Source organism: Beta vulgaris, chromosome 6 (assembly GCF_026745355.1).
Source record: "Beta vulgaris subsp. vulgaris cultivar EL10 chromosome 6, EL10.2, whole genome shotgun sequence".
In the NCBI taxonomy this organism is placed as follows: Eukaryota; Viridiplantae; Streptophyta; class Magnoliopsida; order Caryophyllales; family Amaranthaceae; genus Beta; species Beta vulgaris.
The window spans coordinates 41,997,526-42,023,426 of record NC_079207.1 but is presented as its reverse complement, the minus strand read 5'-3'; the positions used below and the strand labels follow the sequence as shown (position 1 = coordinate 42,023,426).

General features: G+C 34.4%; 1 protein-coding gene and 1 pseudogene across 1 annotated transcript; both read right to left on the bottom strand.

The window, feature by feature from the left end:
• Positions 1–8,451: 8,451 nt before the first annotated feature.
• Positions 8,452–10,095, bottom strand: LOC104896854 (uncharacterized). The gene is made up of 2 exons (XM_010683644.2): positions 9,573–10,095; positions 8,452–8,801 (listed from the first exon to the last, which is right to left on the bottom strand). Exons 1-2 carry the CDS (start codon positions 10,093–10,095, stop codon positions 8,452–8,454), a joined length of 873 nt encoding a protein of 290 aa, XP_010681946.2.
• A 2,876-nt stretch (positions 10,096–12,971) lies between these two features.
• Positions 12,972–19,035, bottom strand: LOC125498646 (uncharacterized; annotated as a pseudogene).
• Positions 19,036–25,901: the final 6,866 nt, after the last annotated feature.

The following is a 25,901-nucleotide window of genomic DNA, read 5'->3' as shown; positions in this document are numbered from 1 at the left end:
ACTGGATCTTTAGGGTTTTTTTTAAGTATTAAGGATAGAACAATTCGATCAAACACAAAGTAATTCACGAATTGGGTCTTGATTCACTCTCAAACACAAAGTAATTAAGCAATCAATCTTAAATCTCAAACACAAAGTAATTGATTCAAGGTTTGGAAATCACAAAGAAGTCCGAAAATTTTCACAAAGAAAATTAAAACTCTAATCTCATAAATCTGTTAATTATTCGACTACATGACTCCATATTTATACTACTTTAATTACCCTAATCCTAGTAGGAAAACAAATATCCTACTCCTACTAGTAGACATAAACCAACTCCTAATAGGCTTAGGACAAGTCCCTAAGTCCTAGACTCCCTAGACTCCTTGAATCATGTAAAATCCATCGTTTTAAGAACGTAGGCAAAACCATGATTCCTAATACAACTATAACTAGGAAAGCAATAAAGATATGAGTCCTAACAGAACTAGGACACTATGTATGAATCCTAACAGAACTAGGATTCTTGGACAGTGGCTGGCTCAGTGGCTGGTGGCACTGTCTTGCGAACTTGATGCTCCTCATACGCATCAGTTAGGAAATGTAGAACACATCATCATCTTCTCAAACTCCATTGGCAATGCCAACCTATAGGCTACTTTTCCAATTCTCTCCAGAATCTCATATGAGCCTACATATTTGGCACTTAACTTGCTCTTTTTTCCCAAATCTCATGAAGCCCTTAGTTGGTGATACTTTCAAAAATACTTTATTACCTACTGCGAACTCATCTTCTTATCGTTTTAAGTCGGCATAACTCTTTTGCCTATCTTGAGTTGCTTCAATTCTAGCTTGAATCAATTTGACATTTTTGACAGTTTCCTCAATAAACTCTGTCTCCAAGACTATATTCTCACTATAGTCATTCCAATAAATGGGACTTCTACACTTTCATCCATATAGTACCTCAAAAGGTTCCATCTTAACGCTCGCATAATAGCTATTGTTATAGGAAAATTCGAGCAGGTCTAATTGGTCCTACCAACTACCTTGGAAATCAATAATGCACGCTCTCTACATATCCTCCATGATTTGGTTAGTCCTCTCAGTTTGACCATCAGTCGCAAGGTGAAAGGTTGTACTCATCTTTAATGTTGTCCCAAGATTTAGTTGGACCTTTTTCCAAAATTTCGAGAGGAATCTCGAATCACGATCACAAATAATATCCCTTGGAACCCCATGCAGTGGCACTACATGACTAATGTACGTCTTTGCAAGTTGCTTCTTTTTTCATGTCTCCTCAACAGGTATGAACACGCGAACTTCGTCACTCGATCCACAATAACCCAAATGGTATCATTGCCACTCCTTGTCCTAGAAAAAGCAGTCACAAAATCCATAGAAATAAAATGCCACTTTCATCCATCAGGAACCTCTAAGGATTGAACCTTCACCATGGGTTTCTTATGATCTATCTTCACTTTCTGACAGGTTAGGCACTTAGACACATATTCGGCTACCTCACACTTCATGTTTGGCCACCAATAGACACCCTTAAGGTATTTATACAATTTGTCACCCCCAGGGTGCACAGAATATGAAGTGTTATTGTAATAGCCTATATTTTAAGCAGGTTTGATAACGACTTTATAAATGAGATTTGATAAGTATAATAGCTTATATTTTCAGACACGTTTTAGTCAAAGTTAGCTATGTTCATATTAGTAAAGAAATTACTTTGAGAATTATTTTTTTATCGTCTAAAGTAAGTTCCAAACAAAATAAGTTAGTATGGATTTATATAATAGAGATATTGAGTTAAGGATTTCAAGCTTTGAAATAAAGAGAAACCCATTTTTAATTACAATTTATCTCTCCTTGATCATCTACTTAGATGCTAAAATCACTCTCTCTTCTTCATAACTTCTCAATCAAGTCCAAAGTGTATTTTCCCATAATCAATGTTCTCTTCAATATTTCAGTTTAATTCCCAAGTGTTGAGAATTGGGAGAAACCCAAAAAAAATATAAACCCCAAACAATAATTTTCTCTCTCCTCTGATTTTATACCCGTACTGTGCATGCTCAATTTCTCATTTTGAATTCGGAATTTGCCAAACTTATTGAATCAAAGTTGTAGATCTCGAAAATTATTGAACTTAGACCCAAAAATCACTTGATTTGGAGTGGGAGCTATGAGTTATGGTCTTTGTAAGTTTGGTATTCCTATCTTAATTTCTCTCTCCTCTGTTTTTATTCCGACAATCTGTTGCCCCAATTATCTACAACATGCAATCCAATTTTGCTCTTTGTTGCTGAATCAAAGTTGTATATAACTTCGAGCTGATGAATTTCGGCACAAAAATCACTTGATTTGGAGTTCGGAGCTATGAGTTATGGTCTTTGTAAGTTTGGTGTTCCTATCTTCATTTCTCTCTCCTCTGTTTTTATTCCAACAATCTGTTTCCTCAATTATCTACAACATAAAATCCAATTTTGCTCTTTGTTGCTGAATCAAAGTTGTAGATCACTTCGAGCTAATGAATTTGAGCACAAAAATCGCTCAATTCGGAGTTCGGAGCTATGAGTTACGCTCACACAAGTTCAGCACTGCTGTTTACTTGTGTTGCGCTGCGTCGTGGTTGGCTTGTTTGCCCATGTTGTCATTGCTAACTTGTTGCCTTGTTGCTGCCATTGTTGGTATTCCTTTCCATATGAAGGTATAAGCTAATTTTTCTTAATTCTCATCTCCTTTGATTCCAATTCAAGTGTGGTGCAATTGGATTTTATATTCTGATTTTAGAAATAAACTTGGTTCTCAATTGTTATTGATTAGAAATATAGTTATGATAAGAGTTGTTAAACTTAAAGATTGAATATTTTATCTTTCTTATTGGATTGAAGCTTCTAATATGAATAAGCCTTAAGTAAGTTTATAAAAATGATTTTTATAAATTATGTTGTTTGATAATACTCTTGAAATCAGAATGATGTTAATTAGAGATGAATTGATGTTGTGAGTTGGATTAGTAGAATGGGTTGTATATAAGAGTTGTGGTGGTTAGTTCATGGAAGAGCTTAGAAAGTATGAGTAATTCAATTTGTTTATCTAAATTGTTGTGAGGATGGTTAATGATTGTTGTTATTGTTTTGAGGTCGTTGTTGGAGTATGTATATGGAGATAATTATGAAGTTCGAGCTATAGTGGTTATCCAGAATGTCGAATTATTGGGAATCGTTTAAGGTACACACATGTCCTTCCACCTTTGAATCTATATTCGTGTTTTATGTGATTTCATGTGCTGAGCTTAATAAGCCTTTTAATAAATACAAAATTATTCAAAGTGTTATTCGTGTGTTTACAAGAGTTGTTAACTAATATTTGGTTTTAAGCTATGAGCGAAAGCTTATATGTGATGAGTTTTACTGGTGATATTTTTATGAAGAACTGATTGGAGGTAGTTGAATCCTTCAATAATATAGATGTGTGATATTATTAACCTACTTGTTTCCACATCGAATTTATAATAAGCTTTTATGCTTAGTAAGTTGATCTTTTATATGAAAGTAGCTATGAGAATTAAAGCAAGGATCTTTAGTATATCTAACTATATAAGTGGTTTTACAACAAGTACTTCGATTTACGAACTAAGCCGGGACGTCGACTCGATATCTTTATGAACTCGCTTTCGATTTAAACATGTAGTTATATTTGAAAGTTTCAGAGAAAAAGAAAGGAATTTTGATCAAGGATGTTGGTTAAAATTTCAGGTTTAAGACAATTGTGAAAATATTTGTATATAAGTTTTATATGGAACTTTGAAAGTATGAAAAACTCTTTATTATGGTTTGAGATTTTGATTATATATGATCATGAATTTGAAAATTATGACTTGGAGTATGAACAAATATGGATCTGTGAATTATAAATCAGAATTTTCTAGTTCTATTAATGACGGGGATATCTTTACTCCTACTTAAATTTTTATGAAGAAGTTCTCATAGGAAAAAGTCTCTCAAATTTGGGTCAATTTAATGAACATTATTTTCGATTTAAGTTTGGAAACAGTAAGTCTAGTGAAACAAGTTAAATCTTTACAGAATATCATGGATGAATTATGTTATATGGAGTTTGGAATCTAAGTTAGAATGAGTTTGCTGTGAGATGGGTACTTGTGAAGTTCTGTTTAAGAAATACAATTGTCGCTTTGAGGATATTATTAGAAGTAGTCAAATATCCAAAGATTTACTTATGACGTATAAACAAGGCCGAATGGTATCACTCGAAGATATCTCCGAAAACATATGGAGCTTGATTATATAAGAATAAAGATTTGTGATGTTGAAGAATGAAGTAATTGTTGGGAGGTTCTAACTAAGAATGAAGATGTTATGTGTTGGACGTAGATTAGATAGTTAGGGAATAGTAAATTTGGATGTGAATTTCAAAGGTCAAATATTAATTTATGAGTTAATGGATTGTTACGAGATTGTGAGTTCAGAGGATGTGTAGGATTTGAGATATGAATGTGTATCAGTGAAATAAAGGATCCAATCTTGGTGGGGTTTAGAGGAGTATCGATTAGAGAGATATAATTTACAATACTTATGTAATAAAAGATCATATCCGCAAAGGGGTCAAGTAAAAGAGTTTGGAGCATAATTTCGTCTATTGAATGAGTAAGATTATATAAATGGATTTGGGAAAGAAAAATATAAATCTAGATAATAGAGAGCATGGTAATTAAGTTATATAATGAAATACTAAGCGTATGGTGTTAAGGTAATATGAGCTTTCAGTACAAATACATGGGGACGTATGGTTGTGAATTATAAATTTGAGAAGGATGAGGACAACGAGTGAGTATTGGGAAATATGGAGTGAGATATTTTGACTTGCCATAGTAATTGTAGGTGATTTATGATAATGTAATAAGTTATATTTGGCAATGAAAGTTCATGTATTGGGAATAAGAAAACTTTAAGGGGAAAATTCATATCATGAGAATTTTGGAATGCTATAGTTTAGATGCTTAAGTTAAAGACGGAAGTCCAAGTACAAAGAGAAACTATTATGATGAAGGGAATTGCCAAAACATGTTAGAGGATACCTTATAGTCTACAAGTAACATTACATTAATCAACGAGCTTAGAATTGGGTCTCATATAGTTATCTTATAAGTCTTTAGAAACATATTTACACTTTGATTATGTTATGGGTTCGACTGCGGAGAACATTTGATTTCGAATACGTTTTATGTATATTACTTCCTTTAAAAGAATATTTGAGGTAAGTGAGTATTTGAGATTCGAGTTTGTGTTATAATAAGATTATTGAGGTTCAGGTATTTTGGATATGTTAGTTACATTTCAACTTTTTTTGTTTTATATTAATTTACGGAGAAGTTTAAGTCGTTGATACACTTTGGAATTGAGTATGCGATACGAATTAAGAAGAGTATAAGTTTTGAAAAAGATATAAGTTTGTGTTATTGAGAAATAAGCATTATGATTTGTTATTGTTTTATGGGGAAATAAACAACATTTATGGAGCGAGATGCTCAATATGTGTTATGGAGCGGTATTGTTCCTTTGAGTAGTCATGATCCAAAAGTTATTGAGGTTAAGTTTTGGAAATTCCTAATTCGAAGTACCAGCAGGAAGTTATGTTCATTTTAAGTTCAGTATTTTTGTGTAATTATTTTGACAAAAGTTCCAAATGTTCAGTTAACTCAACCCTTTTGGTAAAGTTTAAATGAGCACACTAAGTGCCTATACGACTTTTACAAGATTATTTCCTTATATCTTTACACGTAACTAATATGTGAAATTGTTGACGTAAAACAAAAGATTTCAAAAGAAGATCCAAGTCTTGCAATGATTAGCAACACAATAGTAGTGTGATTCTTTTTCCTCTTCATGGATAATATGTTGTTTTTGGAAACACGTGTGGTATTGATAAACTGTGCATTTAAACTATTTATGTAAATAAACTATGGATACAAGTGGGTAAAGGCCGATACCAAATAAGGTACGGTATGAACAACAACCCTTGGAGGATGGGTGATCTCCTTCCGAACCCTCGCTGGGTGGGTGAAGTCCAGCAGATAATAAAAATGGGACATGTCCTGGTTAAGGCTTGCAAGCATAAATATTTAAACGGTGGGGTGACGACCTCCATTAGCTTAGAGACAGTCGGCACCTTGTGTAAGGAGCCCCTCTCTATTCGTGTTTGCTTTACCCAATGAAATTAAATGCTATAGACCCAAAGGGTTTTGAATGATCTAATGGTGATCTTCATGATAAAAATTCTTACTTTAATGCGATTGTGCAAAAATAGTAATCCTGAAATTTTTAAGCAAGCACCTTACTTGTGAAGCATGTCGAATTCTAGCATGAATTGTATATGAATGGTCTTAAGCCACCAAAAATGAGGTTTTGGGATGAGCTTATGTATTCAACTGTTGTTGAAATTTGTCCTTATGGCAAAGAACTTATTATCTATAGTATATGTATGAGTACTCTTTATCGGACTTCTAGTTAAGGGTTGTGGTGTCGTAATAAAACATTTCTAACTATTTGATTTTAAGTATTTTTGAAGTTTGGGATTGTTCCACTTGAGAGTAATAAACCGCACAACTATATTTTAAGCCACTAAAAGATTTCTGGTTGGACAGTGTGTGTACTCAGTTTTTCTGATTTTGTTCTTGGAACCTGTCCTGGTGGGGGCAGGTTTCATTGTTAGTGATTTTGCAGGGTTGATGTCGGGGACTTGGAATATGATTATTGATCAAGAAGAAGATTTTTAAGTTATGAGATGGTGGACTGAGGTTAAAGTTCGATGCTTTGTTTGGAATTATTTGTAATTTGTTATTTGATTTTCAAGTTGTTATGTTGTGGGCCCCTGACCCACGATCCAGGATCGTTTTTATAGGTTTTGTTTCCGCTGTGAATAAATGTAAATTCGAGGATTGTTAAGTGTTGATTGTGTTTTGTGTATCTTAAGTGTGATTAGTTAGCAGCTCGGAAGTGCGGGCTGTTACAGTTATGCCCTTCATCCATAAGACGTCTCTTAAGGTCCTCATAGTTTTTTGATACACACTAAAGATAAGGTGCTCAGTGTTGCCTCACTTTCCCCATGATTTAGATTTTCTAGGCTCAACTTATGCATATCTCGACACAACTCCTCAGGGGACTACCAAGGCACTCACGCGATGACTCGACTTCCTACTCAAAGCATCGACAACTACATTTGCTTTCCCCTCATGATATTGGATGTCTAAATCATAGTCTTTAATCAATTCGAGTCATCTTCTCTGCCTCATATTAAGGTCTTCCGAGGTGAAAATGTACTTCAAACTCTTATGGTTGGTAAATATTTTACAGGTTGCCCCATAAAGGTAATGTCTCCAAATCGTTAATGCAAGCACTATGGCGGCTATCTAGATCGTGGGTAGGGTAATTGCCTCAGAAGGTTTTAACTAACGCGACGCATACGCTATTACCTTCCTATTCTATTGTACTACACATCCCAAATAATTATTTGAAGCATCACTATACACCTCAAATCCCTCATTCCCATCAGGCAGGGTCAAAATATGTGTGGAGGTTAAACCTTCCTTCAAAATCATAAAGGCTTTTCACACTTTTCATTCCATTCAAAATTTGACTCTTTCTTCATCAAATTGGTCATGGGCCTCACTATCTTCGAGAAATCTCTCACAAATCTCCTATAATAGCCAGTTAGACCTAAGAAACTTCTAATATCTGATACATTCTTTGGAGTTGGTCACCCACTCACAGCTTGAATCTTAGCAAGATCTACAGAGACTCCTTCCTTAGACACATAGTGACTCAAAAATGCTACTTTTTTCCAAACGGAACTCACACTTAGAGAACATCGCATATAATTGATTCTTCCTAAGCGTCTCTAAAATAATTTTTAAGTGCTCAACATGATCTACTTCGTTCCTCGAATATATTAGTATATCATCAATGAAAACCACAATGAACTTATCTCGAAACTCATTGAAAATATTATTCATTAAGTCCATACATATAGTAGGAGCATTGATTAACCCAAATGGCATTATAGTGAACTCGTAGTGACCATAACACGTCCTAAAGGCAGTCTTAAGTACATCCTTATCAGCTACCTCAACTGTTGATACCCCGAACGCAAATCAATCTTCGAGAACACACTCGCTCCATTTAACTAATCGATAGGTCATATATTCTAGGCAAAAATATACTTGTTCTTGATGATTACATTGTTTATCTCTCTATAGTTAATACACAACCCTATACTCCCATCCTTCTTCTTCATAAAAAATACAGGAGCTTCATAGGGTGATGCACTAGGCTTAATATAACCCTTATCCAGCAACTCCTGCAATTGCATCTACAACTCACTGATCTCAGGCGGTGCCATTCTATAAGGTGCTTTTGATATAGGTGCAGTTCCAAGGACTTAGTCTATGGTGAACTCAACAGCCGTAGGAGGCGGCATACCCAAAATCTCACTCGAAAATACATCCATAAACTCGTTCAAAATTGGGACATCTTCAATATTGACCCCAACTTCCTTACTCACATCCTGCACACTATAGAAAAATAACTCACACCCCTTCTTCATCAACTTCCTCACTTGCATCGCAGAGATAACCCTAAAGTTCTTAGGCTTCCCAAAGTGTTTATAGAAGGTCAATTTTCCCAAAGGGTTTCTCAATACTACCTTCTGAACCTTACTGTCTATATTGGCCTTGTAGAAACATAACCAGTTCATCCCACGAATAACATCTAGGTCTCCCAAATTGAACTCTATTAGATCGGATGGAAATACACAGTCTCCTATCTTCAAAGGCAATATTTTAAATAATTTGGTACATCTTATGATCTCTCCAGTAGGTATAGTAATAGGTAAGTCAATTTCTTCACATTTCACTAACCTAGACTCTTAAAGACAGATGACGACACAAAAAGAATAACTCACCCCTGAATCAAACAATGTTTTAACAAGGATGGAGTTAATAGAAAAAGTAACAGAAACTACGTCGACAGATCTTTCAGCTTCGTTGCGACTCATCACGTACAGTTTAACTGGAGCCTCATTATGGTTGAAATTCTCACTAGTAGGCTTATTATAGTTCTCTTGGTTGTTCTGCGACCCCACAGGCTTAGAACTTTGGTTTCCCGGCTGGTTGAACCCCGATCTGACCTGGTTACCACTCCCATTGCCATTCTGCTCCTTCTTTTGCTTAATAAATCACTCATACTCTCTATGACCCTTCTTCTGACAGTAGTTACAAGTTATTGGTTCTCCATTATAGTCTCTACCAGGGTGGTTGTTGCTGCACTTCTTGCAGTGATACACTCTCTCAGCTCGACCCTTGTTGCCGTTATCCTAGTTATTCCTCCCTTGGAAGTTTCCATTCACATTCATGTTCCTCTTGAAGTCCCATGATTTCCCCCATCATTTAAAATCTTTCCTTTTCTCACCTACCACATCATTCTCTTTATCCCGCCTCGACTAAACTCCATTAATGTGGGTGGCTCTCTCATACACAATGTCTAGGGATGTAAAGGTCTCACCTCCTAACGCTAGTTGTATCTCATCAGTCAACCTTTGCTCAAACCTCTGAGACTTCAACTCCTCAGTAGCTACAACCTTAGGTGCAAACCTCGACAATGCTATAAACTTGTTGTAATACTCCGAGATGGTCATACTACCCATCATAAGGTTAATGAATTCCTGGACCTTCTGTTTCCTCATAAACGTGGCAATAACAAAAGCATCCCAGGTGAAACCTTCGACAACACTCAGTCTAGCTCCATTTTCTCTCCACCATAAGTCAACCTCATCGTTAAGGTATAACACATCTTGACCCACTCTAATTCCCTCAGGACATTTCACAGTCCTAAAGATTTTCTCAAACTCCCTTATCCAGTTTTCTAGGAAGGTAGTATCAGCTTGCCCCTTATAGTATGGTGGCTTAACCTTAGCTAATGTCTCAAACATGTCCCCAGCAGAATTGGGACGCTCAGCTCTCTCCTGAGTCAGTTTTTCCACCAAGAGGCGAATAGTAGCAGCTAGGTTGTTATTGTTGTTAGCCATCCTACTGCGCAACCTGAAATTAATGTACCTCTATTTTATGTTTCAATATAACTTATATGCCAAACTAGGAAGGCAACATTTGATTTGATCGAATAAGATCGCATCAACAAACAAATTCTCAAACAATTCCAAATACAACACAAAATGTTCTTTAGCAACCACATAATCATGCATAAGAAAATATTCACATCAAAGTACACACATGGAAAACAACAAATAGGAATATTATCATACAATAAAAATTAAATAATAAAAAGATTGCCATGTGCCCAAAATAAATTCTTGCTCACTCTAAAATATTTAACTTTTATTCCTCCAAAAGGGTATAATTATATAATTGTTGTAACTATAACATTATATAAATAAAAAATTACTATAAATTAAATCTAATCAATGTTGACCAACTATCCAACATTATTATATATATTTTTTTTTCTTTAACACAAATACATAAATAATCATCTAAGGTGAAACATTATCATTCTTATCCTTAGATTCTTTTTACCGTTCAGGTGTGAAAATCTCATCTTAAAACTCATCTATGTCCTCAGTGTTATAGTAGACATATTCGGTCTGGTGGATCTTCTTTTAGGTCGAGGCTCGTCCTCCTCTAATTTTGGATTACTCTCAAATCTGAAGGCAGCATGTAAATATCGGATCTGGTTTGGCCTCTCGCACGGTCAAACTCCAGAATGAGCTCATCATCGCTTTCCATACATGCTCTTAATATATTACGCATAACATATTCTAGGTTGGTTTAGTTATTCCCACCACCTTCATCATCACTTATAATAATGGCATTATTGTAGCTTCCTATTCTATTATATCGACTGGCAGACATGCTTAGGGATCTACAACAAATTAACATATTCCAATAGATATATTTAGTACTCTCTCTGAATGCAAATCCCAATAATAAATAATCAGTAGCTACCACCAACAACATAGGCACAAGCATATAAACAGTTAGCAAGGAAGAAAAATATAATCATGTTGAACTAACTATTTGATGCAGACATATAATATTTCTATCCTATATGTCCTTCTTATACTACCCATTTTCAGAATACAACAAAATAAAATAAACTAGAAGTATTAAAATAATAAATAATAACAGGTATAATTATCAAAAACAACAAATAATTAGATAAAAATTTTAAAATGTTACACATAAAAAAAAAATTCGAATTTCGAACCTTTTAAAAAAAAATTCGAGCCTTATTTTTTTTTCGAATAAAATTTTTCGAATGCTAATTTAAAAATAATAACGTGTTTCAAAAATTAAGTTAAACACCATGAATAAGTAGGAGCTCGATTCTAAGAAATTCATGAAAATAATTAGCTAATTAGGCGCCTAAAATATTTAAAATAACCTAAAGCTTTGATACCAATTTGTAACACCCCGATCATTCTCTCTTTTCCAAAAATACTTTTCAAATATAAAACTAGAGGATCATCAAAGCATTATCCCCCATTTGATAATGTATCGACTTATTCATAATCTTGCAACGGACAACATATAATTAAACTTTAGAATTGAAATATAATAAATAACCAAGTTCGCTTTAAAATCAACAACATTGTTAACGTTAACTTCAAACCAAACTTAAATAATAACGTATAAACTATGAAATAGTAAATAAATCAACATGCTACACAAACTCTCCATTCCCGAACCCCGTGATGCATCATCTGCACCTCTGTAGGTGTCAATGCACTAGAGAAACTGCTCACCAAGAATGGATCATCACAGGATCAATAAGGCAAAGCCATGATCAACACATACAGATAAAACACGTAGTCAGGAAAGCTGAGTATGTAACTAATAACAAGAGTGAATACTACTCCTAGTTTCGGTCAACAAATAGATCAAGGTCTGAGTGAAGATTAGCTATAAACTAATAATATCGTGATGGTAGGTTCATAAATTTAACATACGCATGAAAATTCATAGTGTTCATAATAAAACTCATAAAGCTCAAAAAAACTCATAAAGAATGTATTTCAATCTAAAATATCAATTGCAAAAGCATGATACTATGTATGCAAAACAATATCTAAAGATCTTCATACACATGCACCTTAACAATTAATAACTTCTAAGGGAGAAGAGAAAGTGTAGGCTAAGAGGGAGAGAGAGTTTAAACTTGAGAAAGAGATGCATTTATCAAATTTGGTGTGAAGAATATGAGAAATGGAGACCCCTATTTATACTAGTTGGATCGGTAGAGTCGGAATAGAATTAGGAAACAAAAAGATGGGTTTAACGAAAAAGATAAACAAATTTAACTAAGATTTAACTAGTATTTACAATCGTCGAACTAAGATTAGGAAAAGATATAAATTATCCCACAAAATAAAATTCTAGAAGGTTAATTAATTTAAGAATATAAGTAATAAAAAAAAGAAGATAGAAGACTTGATGAATTTAACCCATTGCCGTGAGGTATTAGCTGACAATATTTTGCTAGGATTTTTTTTTTTTTTTTTTTTTTGTAAAACTTTCTAAAAATCTTTAAAAATGTTTTTTTATAAACAAAACACTTGTTTTTAAAATTTATTAAACTAAGGCCCAATACTCATTTGGGCTAAACATTATTTTAAATACCAAAAATCTTTTATAAAAACCTCTTTAAAAACTTTTTTAGTAAATAATTGTCTTTTTAATAACCAAATTCTTTTTTAAAATATTAATATTAACTTAATAAAAATACGGAGTATTATAGACTTTGTAACACTTCTAAACTTCTCTCTTTCTAAAAACATGTTTTAATATGAAACTTATTGAGAAACTTGAGAGTATTACTGCCTTGTGATAACGTTAAAGGCTTTAATACCAACTACTTACTGAACTTTAAAATAATACAACTGAAAAATTGAAATAACTCCTCTTTATTGATATAAAAGAAAATTTATTGTTCAACCATGACAATAAAAATTAAGAAAATAAATAAATAACAAATCCTAGACTAGTTACGAGTCCTCACTAGCTCCCCCATTTGAAGGATGTAACATATCAACCTGTAAATTCTGCGTGCCAAAATAGGGTCATCACAAGGACAAAGCTATAAAACAATAAAAAAAAGTGTGTTAGTAAAAAAAATTACTAGTACATGTATTTGCGAAATATTAAAACACTTTATTAAACATTCAAAATATTTTCATAAACCTTCATTGAATACTTGTAATACTTATATAATATAAAGTATATAACTTTGATAAAACTCCTTTCATTGCCTAGGTACATACCTTTCATAAAGTCTATTATGAGGGGAACTACCACTACTACAAAAAAGCTAAAGAGACCCCCTAAAATCTCATATGAAAGGTGGTCTTCAGCTCATAGGTCTCTCAGGATAAATAACCACTTATTGTGGGTGGTTTCTTAATTTGATAGAAGAGACCACTTCCTTAAAATAAGTGGTTATTTATGAATTTAAATAGGAAAAAAGAAAAAGGATAATGCACCACATTTTACAGATAGGTGGTCTTTTTTATCTTACAAAGAAATTATTTTTAATATCTAGGCGATTATTTTAATCACTCCTGAAAACACCACGTCAAAGGAAAAGGTAGTCTCTTTAAACTTATTTTAAAAAAAAAAAAAATGACAATATTTTAATATTATTATACGCTTCTCTAATCTGTCTCACCTGTTCCATAGGTGCCTTTCATAATCTACGAGTAATTTACATATATATAGAACATCTAGGCGCTTGTATTGAGATAATGGAGATGACTTTAAGATTAGAATACATTTTCATTCATTCAATATCATTCACTACAAAATCACTTGCATATCAATATAATGTTAGATGATTCCAAAAATTCAACTAAGTTATAAAAAAATAATAGAGCTCCTAGGCCCGTTTCTTCCAATTCACATGCACAAAAAGAGAAGCACCTCCCTAATCCCGCTCAAAAAGAAAATACACATATCCTAATTAAAATGGTCATTACCTTCCGATTCTTCTTCATCCACTTGTTTATATTCATCCACATATTTGATTCACAAGTGTCTGAGCTCATCAAGCTTATTTTGAGAAAATTCAGTTGTAACTCCGTCAAAGTACTGCAAGGTATAAAACATTAAAAAGATAAACATACAAGCTGCAAAATATGCTACAAAAAAATAATTTATCTATCCATCTAGGCCTGAAAATTTTCACAGCTGACAGCGAGTCTGCAGGTGGGCCATAAAGATCCTTTTCCAATTCTAGAGCCTACATTGCTAAGACGCTAACTACGCATTCCAACTAGTTCTTTATCACTTCACAAAGGCAAGAAATCGTTGCCTTATGCTAAAAGATCCCATGAATAACAGACAGCGGAAGATGAATGCAGAAACATAAACTGAAGTATAGAATATGTCCAAGGTAGAAGAATATCAACCTCACTTAAGTTGTCTTCGAGGCTGATGCTCATTCTCAGCATTTCCAAAGCTGTTTTCAACCTGGGTTTCTCTTAATATATGAGCTTGTTACTCCTAACCTACAAAAAAAGGCAACAAAGAAATCGTGAGAAAGATTGCAGAGAAGATGAAGACCTATAGAATATACTTCCCAAGTAGCATTAATACTAATTTGGAAGTAATAGATGACTCATACTATGTATTCGAAGCTAACTTCTTCGCGCTTGATAGGGTCTTTGAATGCCGAATCGATAACATCTTTCGAGGGAACTTTCTTCCATTTGGGTATAATCTCCTCCACTTTTGTTAAGATATTAATAACAACGGGGTGAGGCTTCAACTTTTCTGATATCTAGCAATTAATGCAATGTTAATCACCAACATATAGTAAATCACACTTCTCACACTCCACTAGGAGTGAGTAACTAACAACACCTCCCCCCCCCCCCCACACACCCCTTCCCAACCATAAAAAAATAAACTCAATCTTGAAACCCTTACATGGCAAATGCTAATGTGATGTTACAGTTTAATTAAAAATATATTTGGGAACTTTTACTGAATTTCTCATTAAGAAAAAGCCATTCAAGAAAGTGTGGCCTATTTTTTCTTTTCTTTCAAGTCTATAGTATGTTTATTCTATGACCAGGTACTTTTTATTGTTTGAATATAAGCATGACCAAATTAAGGTTTGTTCACCTCACCTAAATATATTATTAAACTTAATTGAACCTAATGGACCTTGATTATACCTTATATGTTTACACTTTATTAGACCTGATCAGCTTGGAACTTAATATTTTAAGATGACGGAAATGGTAACACAAGCGATTGTTATTATTTAGGGCGTTAAGTGAAAGTTGAACCCAGAGTTCATCAATGATATGAATTAATTATCCATGCCAATCAAGCATTTTTTTTACCTTATACATGGGTGCAACAAGGAATGCATCGTGCCAAAAGGCGGGGTCCTTTCTGTGGAGTAGCAATGCAACAACTCCTCCCATTGACTCTCCATATAAAAATCTCCGTTTATGTATATACTCATCCTGCTATGTGAACCGTTGAAACAGATTAAAGACATTGTGTGAACATTAACTTGAGCATGGGATCAACAGCATAAAAGATTGGTAAACCTACTAGAAACTGACTTGAAAAAGTCATAACAGCCATTTACAACATTGTCAAACTTCTTAATATAACAGCGGGCTCCCTTCGACTTTCCATGTCCCTCATAATCCATACCAATCACTACATAGCCAGCACATGCGAGCTTGATACCATTTCCTAGAAACACCAAATTACGCAAACTTTAATTACCACCATTCCAAAATTAATATAATTATATGGTCTAAAATGATATTCTGTAAAAATTGTAGAACATATCTTAACATATTTACATCCTCAATAGCAAAATTAAAGGTTAATATGACACAAGGAGGTCTAAATATCTTGTTAGGGGGTCTAATGAATCAAAATTGTAAAACAACTATATGCAATGAAATGGAGAATAAATACTATGTAAGCAATTATTTGACAACTGAGGAATGTCATTCTTCAACCAGCTAAGTGCAAAGTCAGCAAAAGAACATTCCACTGATACTTAAAAGGATATTTTCAAGCAAAACATACATAAAAGGACGGAGGCACACAATCACTGAAGAGAGAACCGAGTCAAAGGCCTTCTTATATGAAACATTTGAATCCATAGACAAATCAGTAGGATGTCCACCAAAAAATTTCAAAACTTTTTCATTTTTAACCCTACCCACGTTGAGTGTTGCCTTCCCCTTCACATACTCCTTGTACCCAGCAGCAGGTACATTGAACCATTCACTAAGTTTCTATTCATCAAACTGAACTAGGCTTTGTTCCTTATGATTGTTCCATGCTCATCCAACTTGTTCCTGAAGACCCATCTTTGCCCAATTACCTTTTGGTTTCTAGGCTTGGTCTGAAGATGCCAGACCTTGTTCTTCTAGAACTCATTCAGTTCCTCTTGCATAGCATTAATCCAATCAGAATCTAGTAGGGCATCATTGTGATCTCGACGTTCTGTCATGGATAGAAAGACTTGGAAAGCACATAAATATTGTTGAGTTGGGACCTCGTTTGAGTTCCCTTCTCAATGTCGCTTGTAATAAGATCCAGTGGATGGGATCTTTGGTGTCTCCAGGGCCTTGGTTCGAAACCTCTTACTCCTATTCCTTCGCCTTGAGGTTCTCCAGTTGTTTCAATGTCTGGTTGTATTTCTTCTTCGTGTGTTCCTTCATCTGCCTGTTCCTCTTGAGGAATAGGATCAGGAACATTCATCTTGTTTTCAGGAATATGCTTCTTATCAGTACCTGCTGGTGTTAGTTCCTCATCAACATTGGTTGACTCTTTAGGACGAGTCAATCCGATTTCAAAATCATTTTCATAACATGGTTCCGGTAGAGAGTTAGTTTCATCAAACATGATATGGACGCTTTCCTCAACACACATTGTTCTTTTGTTATAGACTATATATGCTTTACTATTTGACGCATATCCTATAAAAACTGCCTCATCACTTCTAGCATCAAATTTTCCTAGATTGTCTTTACCATTGTTATGTACAAAATATCTACAACCAAAAACTCTAAAATAAGAGATGTTGGGTTTTCTTCCTTTGAGAAGCTCTTGAAGACCCTATTGATGATATAGCAAGCGGTGTTCACTACCTCTGCCCAAAAGTTCTTTAGAAGATTGCTGGCTATTAGCATTGTTCTTGCCATGTCCTCCAGAGTACGATTTTTCCTTTCCACCACGCCATTTTGTTGTGGGGTCCTAGGAGCTGAGAAGTTGTGGTCTAGTCCTTCATTGCTGAAAAAATCATCAAACTCGGAGTTTTCAAACTCCTTACCATGGTCAGAACGTAAATGTTTCATTTTAAAACCACTTACCCTTTGTATTCATTTAGCAAAGATTACAAATTCATTAAAAGTTTCATCTTTGATATGAAGAAAAATAACCCAAGTGTATCTTGAATAATCATCAACCATAACAAGTACATATCTCTTACCTGATCTACTTTGGATACGTACAGGGCCACATCAGTCCATGTAAATCAATTCAAGTGGGCTTTGTGTGCTTACCATCTTCTTTGGTTTGAACGAGGATCTAACTTGTTTTCCTCTTGCGCATGGTCCACAAACTTCATGATTTGAGACCTTGATTATTGGAAGACCAACAACTAAGTCCTTAACACTTAGCTTATGGAGTAAGGTCATACTTGCATGACTACACCTTTTATGCCAAAGGAGTGGCTCATTGTCAATCGCACTTAGACAAGTCAGATTGTTCCTATGAACTATATTCAGGTCAACAACATAAGTATTTCCCTTCCTGGTTCCTTCCAGAATCTTGGTATTTGTACCTACATCACTTACTACATAACATTCATCAGTAAACTTCACATTATTCCCCTTGTCACAAAATTGAGAAATACTAAGTAAATTATGTTTCAAACCCTCGACCAAAAATACATTATCTATGGAATGTGACGAAGATTTACCAACCTTACCTACAACTACTATATTACTTGTAAGATTGTCTCCAAATGTCATAGTTTCTCCTTCATAGACTGAAAGTGAGAGAAATTTATTTTATCTCCAGTCATGTGTTTTGAACAACTGCTATCGAGGTACCACAGGTTGTTCCCCCTCACTTTAGCCTGTATCCTATGGTTGGAACCCAGTCTGACTTGGGTTCCTTTGTCAAGCTTGAGTTTCTTTTATCTTTCCATACTTGCTTAACTAATCGAGTGTTCTTTTCAATATGTTCTTCTCTGGAGGAACAGTCAGACACTAGGTGACCACTTTTCCCACAGTAAGAGCATACTCGTTTGCTTGGTAGATCAACATATTTTTTTACTTTATTTTTCTTCTTATAATTGAAACCTAATCCATTTATTCCTTCATTTTTATACTTTTGTATCCAGCTTACTGGATCAGGAAGTTTTGTTCTTCAAGATTCTAATCTCCCTTTAAGTACTAGGTTTTCATTTAAAACTGTATCGTATTCCGATTTCAATTTTTCAAAATCTGTTTTGGTATTTGATGGGGAACTGGTTCCTTTAGGAACAAATAGTTTCAATTTTGCTATCTCGATATTCAAGAAATAGTTTCATTTTTAACCTTTTCAAATGCTTCTTGAATACGTCGGTTTCCATCAAAAATTTCAAAGAATCGTTCTTCAGTACTTGCATTCACAGATTTAAACCAGTTTGAATGTTCTTTAGTGACTTCCAAGGCATTTTCCATATTCTCCTCTCTTATGCATATTGCCTTGTAGTCATCCAAAGTTTTCAAAAGTTATTTTGTAAGTTGATTCTTTGTGATTTCTAATAGCTCTTCTTTAACAACATTAATACATACCTTGTTTTTGGGCAAGTCCACTTCATCATCTGTCTTTGCCATGAGACATAGATGAGCTGTTTCTTCTTCAGGCTGTTCCTGCTCCTCGTCTGAGTCGGATTCCCCACAGGCTGCAACCATGGCCTTTCTCATTTCTGTTTTTGAGAAAGGCTTTTGCATTTCCTTCCTTTTCTCCTTGTATTTTTCTTTACCTTTGTCATTTTCCCAAATCGGACATTCTTTAATAAAGTGGTCAGGACTTACACATTTATGGCAGCTTAGCTTTGTCGGCTTTCTCGTGTTCTTTCCTTTATAGCAAATATTAAGAACTTCTTGAATATTTTCACGATCAGTGCTGCTTCCTTATTATCCATTTTTGAGTCCTCTTGATCTTCAGATTTAAGTGCCAATGCTTTAGGTTTAATAGGATCAGTCTCATGAGTTACTAGGTGCAACTCATGAGTCGACAAGGAACCTGCAAGTTGCTCGATATTAAATGTGGTGAAGTCCTTGGTTTCTTGCAGAGCTCTAACTTTTTCCATCCATTTGTCATCCCGTGGGAGACTCCTTAGGACTTTTCGAACCTGTTCCTATGGAGTGATAGTCTTTCCTAGAGAGTCAAGCTCATTGATAATATTGGAGAATCTAGTGAGCATATATTGAACTGACTCTTTAGGTTTCATTTGGAACAACTCATACCTATGCATGAGCATGTCTATCATTGATCTCTTGACTTCGCTTATTCCTTCATGAGTAACTTGTAGAAGTTCCCATATTTGCTTGGATGATTTGCATCTCATGACTCTATTGTGTTCATGGGGACCAAGGCCACAGTGGAGAATCTTCTTGGATAAATTTTTCATCTCCATTTTATCAAAGTCCTCTTTGTCTTACTTTGAGAGAGGCTTAGGAACTGACTCGCCTTTTTCGTCCTTCTCAGTGACTTTAAAGTCACTGATGTCAGTGACTCTCCAAACTTGATAATTTTCAACCTTGATAAAGATTTCCATACGACTCTTCGAGTATGGATAGTGCTTGCCATTGAACATAGGCGGACGTTGGGTTAAGTAACCTTCTTCCAATCTTTCTCCAGTAGTGTTCATGCTTGCCAGGAACTAGCACTACTACAAAAAAGGGCAAACATAACACCCCTAAATTAACTCTTATTTAAGCAACCGTTATGTAAAGTCTAAATTTAACGTTTTAACTGTAGAACTGTTATCTTAGGTTGTATTGATAATATATTATTTAACACTTATCTTAATATGTGTTATCTTTGCTATGAAAATATTATGAGTGATGCTTTAATTTTTTTTATGAGAATATTAAAACTGTTATCTTTGCTTTATTATTAATAAATAATAAATCTGTCAAAATAATCAAATTAAAAAAAACTTTCATGGCTAAAAACTTGCATTTTGGCTCTAAATAACCGTTTTCAAGTTCTAAGTTGTACGCATAAACCCTTCTTCTTCCTTATACAAACGATTCTTGAATAAGTTGAATTACTTGGAATTTCAGGCAGACAAAATTCCACCGGGAAAGCGAGCATCATCACTTACTACCTCCGGCTCTCATCTCCGACGACGTTCCGCCCACCACACCTCAATTCCATTGCAGCCGACAACGTGGGAAATTCCTCACAATTCGCAATTTCAATCTACCTAGCAAATCGTTTTGGGAGAACCGACTGCTACATCACAATTCGCAATTTCATTACAGGTAATTCTTAGTCTTCAAGTTGTAATTTTCACAATCAGTTTCCCTTTTCCCCCATTTTCTAGCTTTCTAGTCGGGTTTTTTTGGTAGGTTAATTTGGCTGTGGGACAAAAACCTTTTATCAATTGGAACCCCCTTACAACTCGTCCCTCCTTCCGATTTTTCTAGGGTTGTTCTTTCTACTTCTTTATTCCTCAAATTAAGGTTCCAATTATTAAACCCCCGATTTTTCAATTCTCACTTTTCTACTTTATTTTCTTTGATCGCGATTTTGTATTTCAATTTTGATCTCGATTTCAGATTCATTCATAGAATTTAGATATATCAATTATCATCGCATAATTAGGGTTTTTTTCTTCTTTAATTTGGTGAATTTCGGCTTGATTCTGAATAAATTACGGAGTTTATGTTGAGTTAGATCGGGACTGCGGAGGGATTGGTGATGCAGTTTGGAGTGACGAAGCCGATTTCTATGGCGGGACCTGCTGCTGCGGATTTGAAGAGAACTCGTGAACTGGAGAAGGTTTTTTTTTTCGATTCTTGATCATCGTTTTCAAGTTGCACTTTATACTTCTTGATTTTGATCATCATCAGGCTTGAAACTGAAAGACAAAAACCTTTTATTGGTCATAAGTATTTTGCTTGCTCAAGGTGAGGCCTTTTTTGCTGGGAGTTTTTTTTTTTTATCAGTTTTAATTGAGTTACTTAGTTTTTTGAAGAACTGCAAAATGGTTCTATCTATTAGCTCCTAAATGCTGTAAAACCTATGGGTATTCTAACTCAAGACTCAAGTACTCATGTCAGAGACACGTATGTCGTCCAATTGGCGTGTAGGCAATCCACCCTGGTTATGGATTTTTGTCAGAAAATGCTGAGTTTGCTCAATAGTGTGAAGACGAAGGTCTTTCTTTGTAGGGCGTTCAGCATATGCAATACGGGATATGGGCGACAAAAGGTAAAAACAAGGGCTGCCTTATTCCCATGTTCTCCAATGTAACTTTATTTGTATATTCAAGAGTTATAAGTGTACCTCATAAAGGGATTGTTTCAACCAGAAGTTGCACCGACCTATATACGAAGACTAGTGAAACGAACTCTACAAGCTTCATGACTCGTTAATAGCAGTATACTAACCACTCTTATCTTAAAAGCAACGCAACTTAGCTACCAACCATCAGAAAACAAAACTAGTAGTGGAGTAGAAGTAAGATTATATACTAGTTGTAGGTCAGTCTGTAATCTGTTCATACCGTACCGTAATCCCATGTACAATAATTAATATGCTAATTACCCTACTGCCAAAAATGAAACCTCCATCATAATCCTATTTGCATGAGAAATATACATAAAGAATGGGAAATAAATTGGAAAGCTTAGTGGGAGCAATGAAGTCTAAGGTAAAAGCACTCAAGAAGATTAAGTAATCTTCATCTTTATCGTCGAAAAAGAAGAAGAGCATGTATGGTAATTACATGAAGATGGAAAAAAGTGGTATTGTTAAGGTGGCATTTCGCAGTAAGAAAGGTTGAAAACTCATTGATAAGACCTTAGAAGAGGTTGATATCCCTGGCAAAAGTAGCATCTGATCTCTTGATCTATTATGTGTTCAAGCCTTTGATTTGCATGCATAGTAGTCTATTATGTACGTACTATATCAAACAACTTTCATGTATGATTTGCCTTGTTTCTACTACATAAGTTTTTTTATGAGCGGGACCACATTACAAATATAGCCAAATTATTTTTTGACCCCAATGAGGTCTTTAAAATTGTCAATGTGTACAATTTTGTTGTGGCTTGATGTGCTTGTATTGTTAGTTGGAGACTATTAATATTTGATTAATTGGCCTTTCATTTGGCTTATAGTGCATCAAAGAGGATAATGGGTGAAGCATCTGGTGCCCCTCTAGTGCCTGGTTATCATGGTAATTATATTTGATGTCTTCGCATATTCTCCTTTTACTGCACTCTTTGAGGTGATCTGTTTTCATCCGCTTCCTTATTTAAAATAGACCTCTGGCTATAAATGCGAATGTGATATTCATTTATTTATATTCTCAGGTTTTACGAGAAGAAGAATTTGCTCCAGTTAAAACGCAAATGGGGCTAATTAATTTTGACACACCTGATAGTGTGGGGCTGCTTGTTCTTCGCTTTCATGCTCGATGGGTGATTGCTGCTGGTGGCTTCCTAACCCATTATGTGCCTTTATATTCTACTAGTAAGTGTACCTATATTTATTCTTTAAAAAAATCAAAAAAAATTCTTGAAAGTGGTGCTAGAGGAGAAAAGCTCCTCATTTCATTGGTTTGAAAACTACCTCTCCCAATATCATCCACGTACACGTAGCATTCAAAGTGGTCTGTGTTCTTTCTTGGGTAAGTGTAGAGTCGCTAATTTAAAGCTACCGATATTTTAAAAGCGAGAGATACGTTCCTGCCAGCACTTATATGTATGAGTAACGATAGGTTTTTGAAGGACTGACATATCAAAGCACATCTAACAAGCAGGTAGCTTTATATATCTTACCTAGGAGGTGAAAGAATACATATATCAATGTAAATAGAGGTACAATGGAAAGAAAGAAATATGTTTATACCTTGTTTAATACTGGAGAGTTTTCATAGCTGCTTAGATATCTTGTTCTATTGCTAGGATCAACAATGTCGCGCCAGTTCAAAAAATTAGTTCTGTTCAGGCAAGGTCCTCAATGGTCCAGACAAAGGAAATAGCACTTGACTGGCCCAGAATATAAGTTTGTCACCGTGAAAGCAAAAGATTGTCATTCTGGTTATGTCAGGAATGCGATACCCAAACTTCTTTTTTTGCTTCAGAGGCATAAGTCCGAATGTATCATCATTATAATGTACCAACAAATGTGGTATACTACATACTTGCATTTGTTTCCTTTTAACTTGTGCATGAGTAATTATAAAGTTTAATTACTTTTCAAGTTTTTATATATGAATACTTATTTTGTGATTACCTTTATTGTAGTACTATCAAGGCATTGCTCAAACCTATTCTCAGGGAGTTGTGGATTACATACGTTGGAGATCAACACGAAGCCCAAATGATGAATGAGTTCTAACTTTCCGCCTAAATTTTTTTTACCTTAATCCACTTTTGGACATACATTATATTTGTGCATTTGGATATTGATATCAGGTGGATGTGGCTATAGGCTATATTTGATCTTGTTTACGATTTAGATTAATATTGATATGTATATATAGTAGTTTTTTTTAGATGTTTAGAATTATGAATATTAGTTGAATTATTTTATGATATAAAGAATTTTGGAAGTTTGGAATATCATATTCAATTTATTGGTTGTAAGATTTTATGGGTTGAGGGTTAATTATCCAACAGATATAGGTATTGTACTGTCATGTAAAAAAAGAAAAGAAATTGTACTATACGACATTATTGTGCTGCGTGTTGCACGCCTATTGCCAATATATGCATGAAATGATAATATGATTATTTTTTAAAAAAAATATCATAGATAACAGTTATAGGTTATATATGTTATATATATTATAGGAAAACATAACAGTTATTCAAGATAAGTGTTAAATTTTCCTTCTTTTAGTTTGTCATATAAATAGCAAAGATAACACTTATTTACAAAATGTGTTATCTAGTGGCATAACGTGTATTATAAATGACTGTTATGTTTTCTCTTGCAAACATAACACTTTCATCAGGTGTTATGTTTACTTTACATTACATTGACTTGGATAACACCTCAAAACTGTTATGTAAAGCCTTATTTAATAGTTATGTTTGCCCTTTTTTGTAGTAGTGTAGCTCCTCAGTGTTAGCTGATTTTTGGAGGAACTTGCTCTGATACCAATTGTTAGTCTAGTATAAACACTAGGTCAACTAAAAGATGGGGGGCGATTTGTAGTTGGGGAGATTTTTAAATTTTTTGCGGATAAACTAAAATGAAAGCTAATAAAGAGAATAATAATGAAGAACACACGAAGATCCTTTTAACAAGGTTCTCTTCCTCAATTCTTTAGGAAGAAACCTTTCTCTTTTATTTATTATACTTCTTACAACTTATTATAAATCAATCCTCACTTAGTTCTTCTAGGAACCAGTTGCCAGTCACCTTGTTCCCCCTGAACACGTGACTTTCCTCACTCGACTTCACTAGAAGTATTCTCTTTCTATCTTCTCTTTCTCTTTCTCCTTTCTCTCTCTTGATTACAAGATTTTGTTCTCTCAACCTACATTCTAAGAATCTTACAAATGTGTATGTTGAATGAAGAAGCAAACTCTAAGAAAAACTTTCTAAGTAAATATTCACTTGATGTCGCATGAAAGTTCTTAAGTTTTTTTTTTTTTTTCCAAATAATCTCTTCTTTAAATAGCTGTCGAAGTACTTCCTTCATTGGGACATGATGTGCTCCATATTCTCCTCAATTCGTGCAAGTGGAATGATGGAGATCATGGCCTTTGCTTTCGCTGTACTTCTTCCACGATCTTTGCAACGGAAATAAGCTCCTTACACTAGCCGTTAGTGGCGAGGTAGTTGGAGAGTTTCAGGGGATCATCTCCTCAACATTTGCCACTCTCTGAGAGTTTGTTGGAGAGAAACAAGGAAGCATCTCGACGATATTCTCCACGATATTATCCACGCAATTTCATCTATTTCCTTGCATTATCACCGCCACAATATATCTACCAACTTAAAGAATCTTTTACCCAAAGATTTCTAAGTTACTAGAATATTAATTATACCATACGATAAAGATTCAAAGAGTATAAGATAAATATCTTGACATAGATTAAATAATAGGTCTTTCTCAACAAGATATAAATTCAAATTGGAACATTACAATATTTTTTGGTTTTTATAATTTTCGAATAAATAAATAAATACTATATAGTAAAATTAACCTAAGTATTTGGCATCATCAAAATATGAAATACGTCAGATTTGATTTTCTTTACGTTTTTCTCGTCATTCACCAAATCGGCGCCATCACCGTCGACCGTACCAGCGCCATCGTCGGTCGTTGTTGCGGCCACATCTTTTATTTTTATGTAATTTCATTTTTCATATACTTCTGTATTTTTTTAATGAAAGTATATGAACGACTATGAAAGTATATTAACGACTAGAAGTACACAAAATCGTCGGATCTTCTTGTTAAAAAATTTTACAGAAGTATGAAAGTATATGTAATTTCGTATTTCGTTGTTGCGATCAGATCTTTTAGTCCTTCTGCAGTTTTTTTTAATGGCTTTTTTTTTTTATGTTATTGCTATGTAATTTTACAGAATCG

What these genes read in the sequence shown, in the direction of transcription:
- LOC104896854 (XM_010683644.2), bottom strand. Translation starts at nt 10,095, where the DNA reads ATGGCTAACAACAATAACAACCTAGCTGCTACTATTCGCCTCTTGGTG. An exon ending in GATACAACTAGCGTTAGGAG is followed by an intron (nt 8,802 to 9,572) that starts GTGAGACCTTTA and finishes CCGATCTAATAG; the next exon opens with AGTTCAATTTGGGAGACCTA.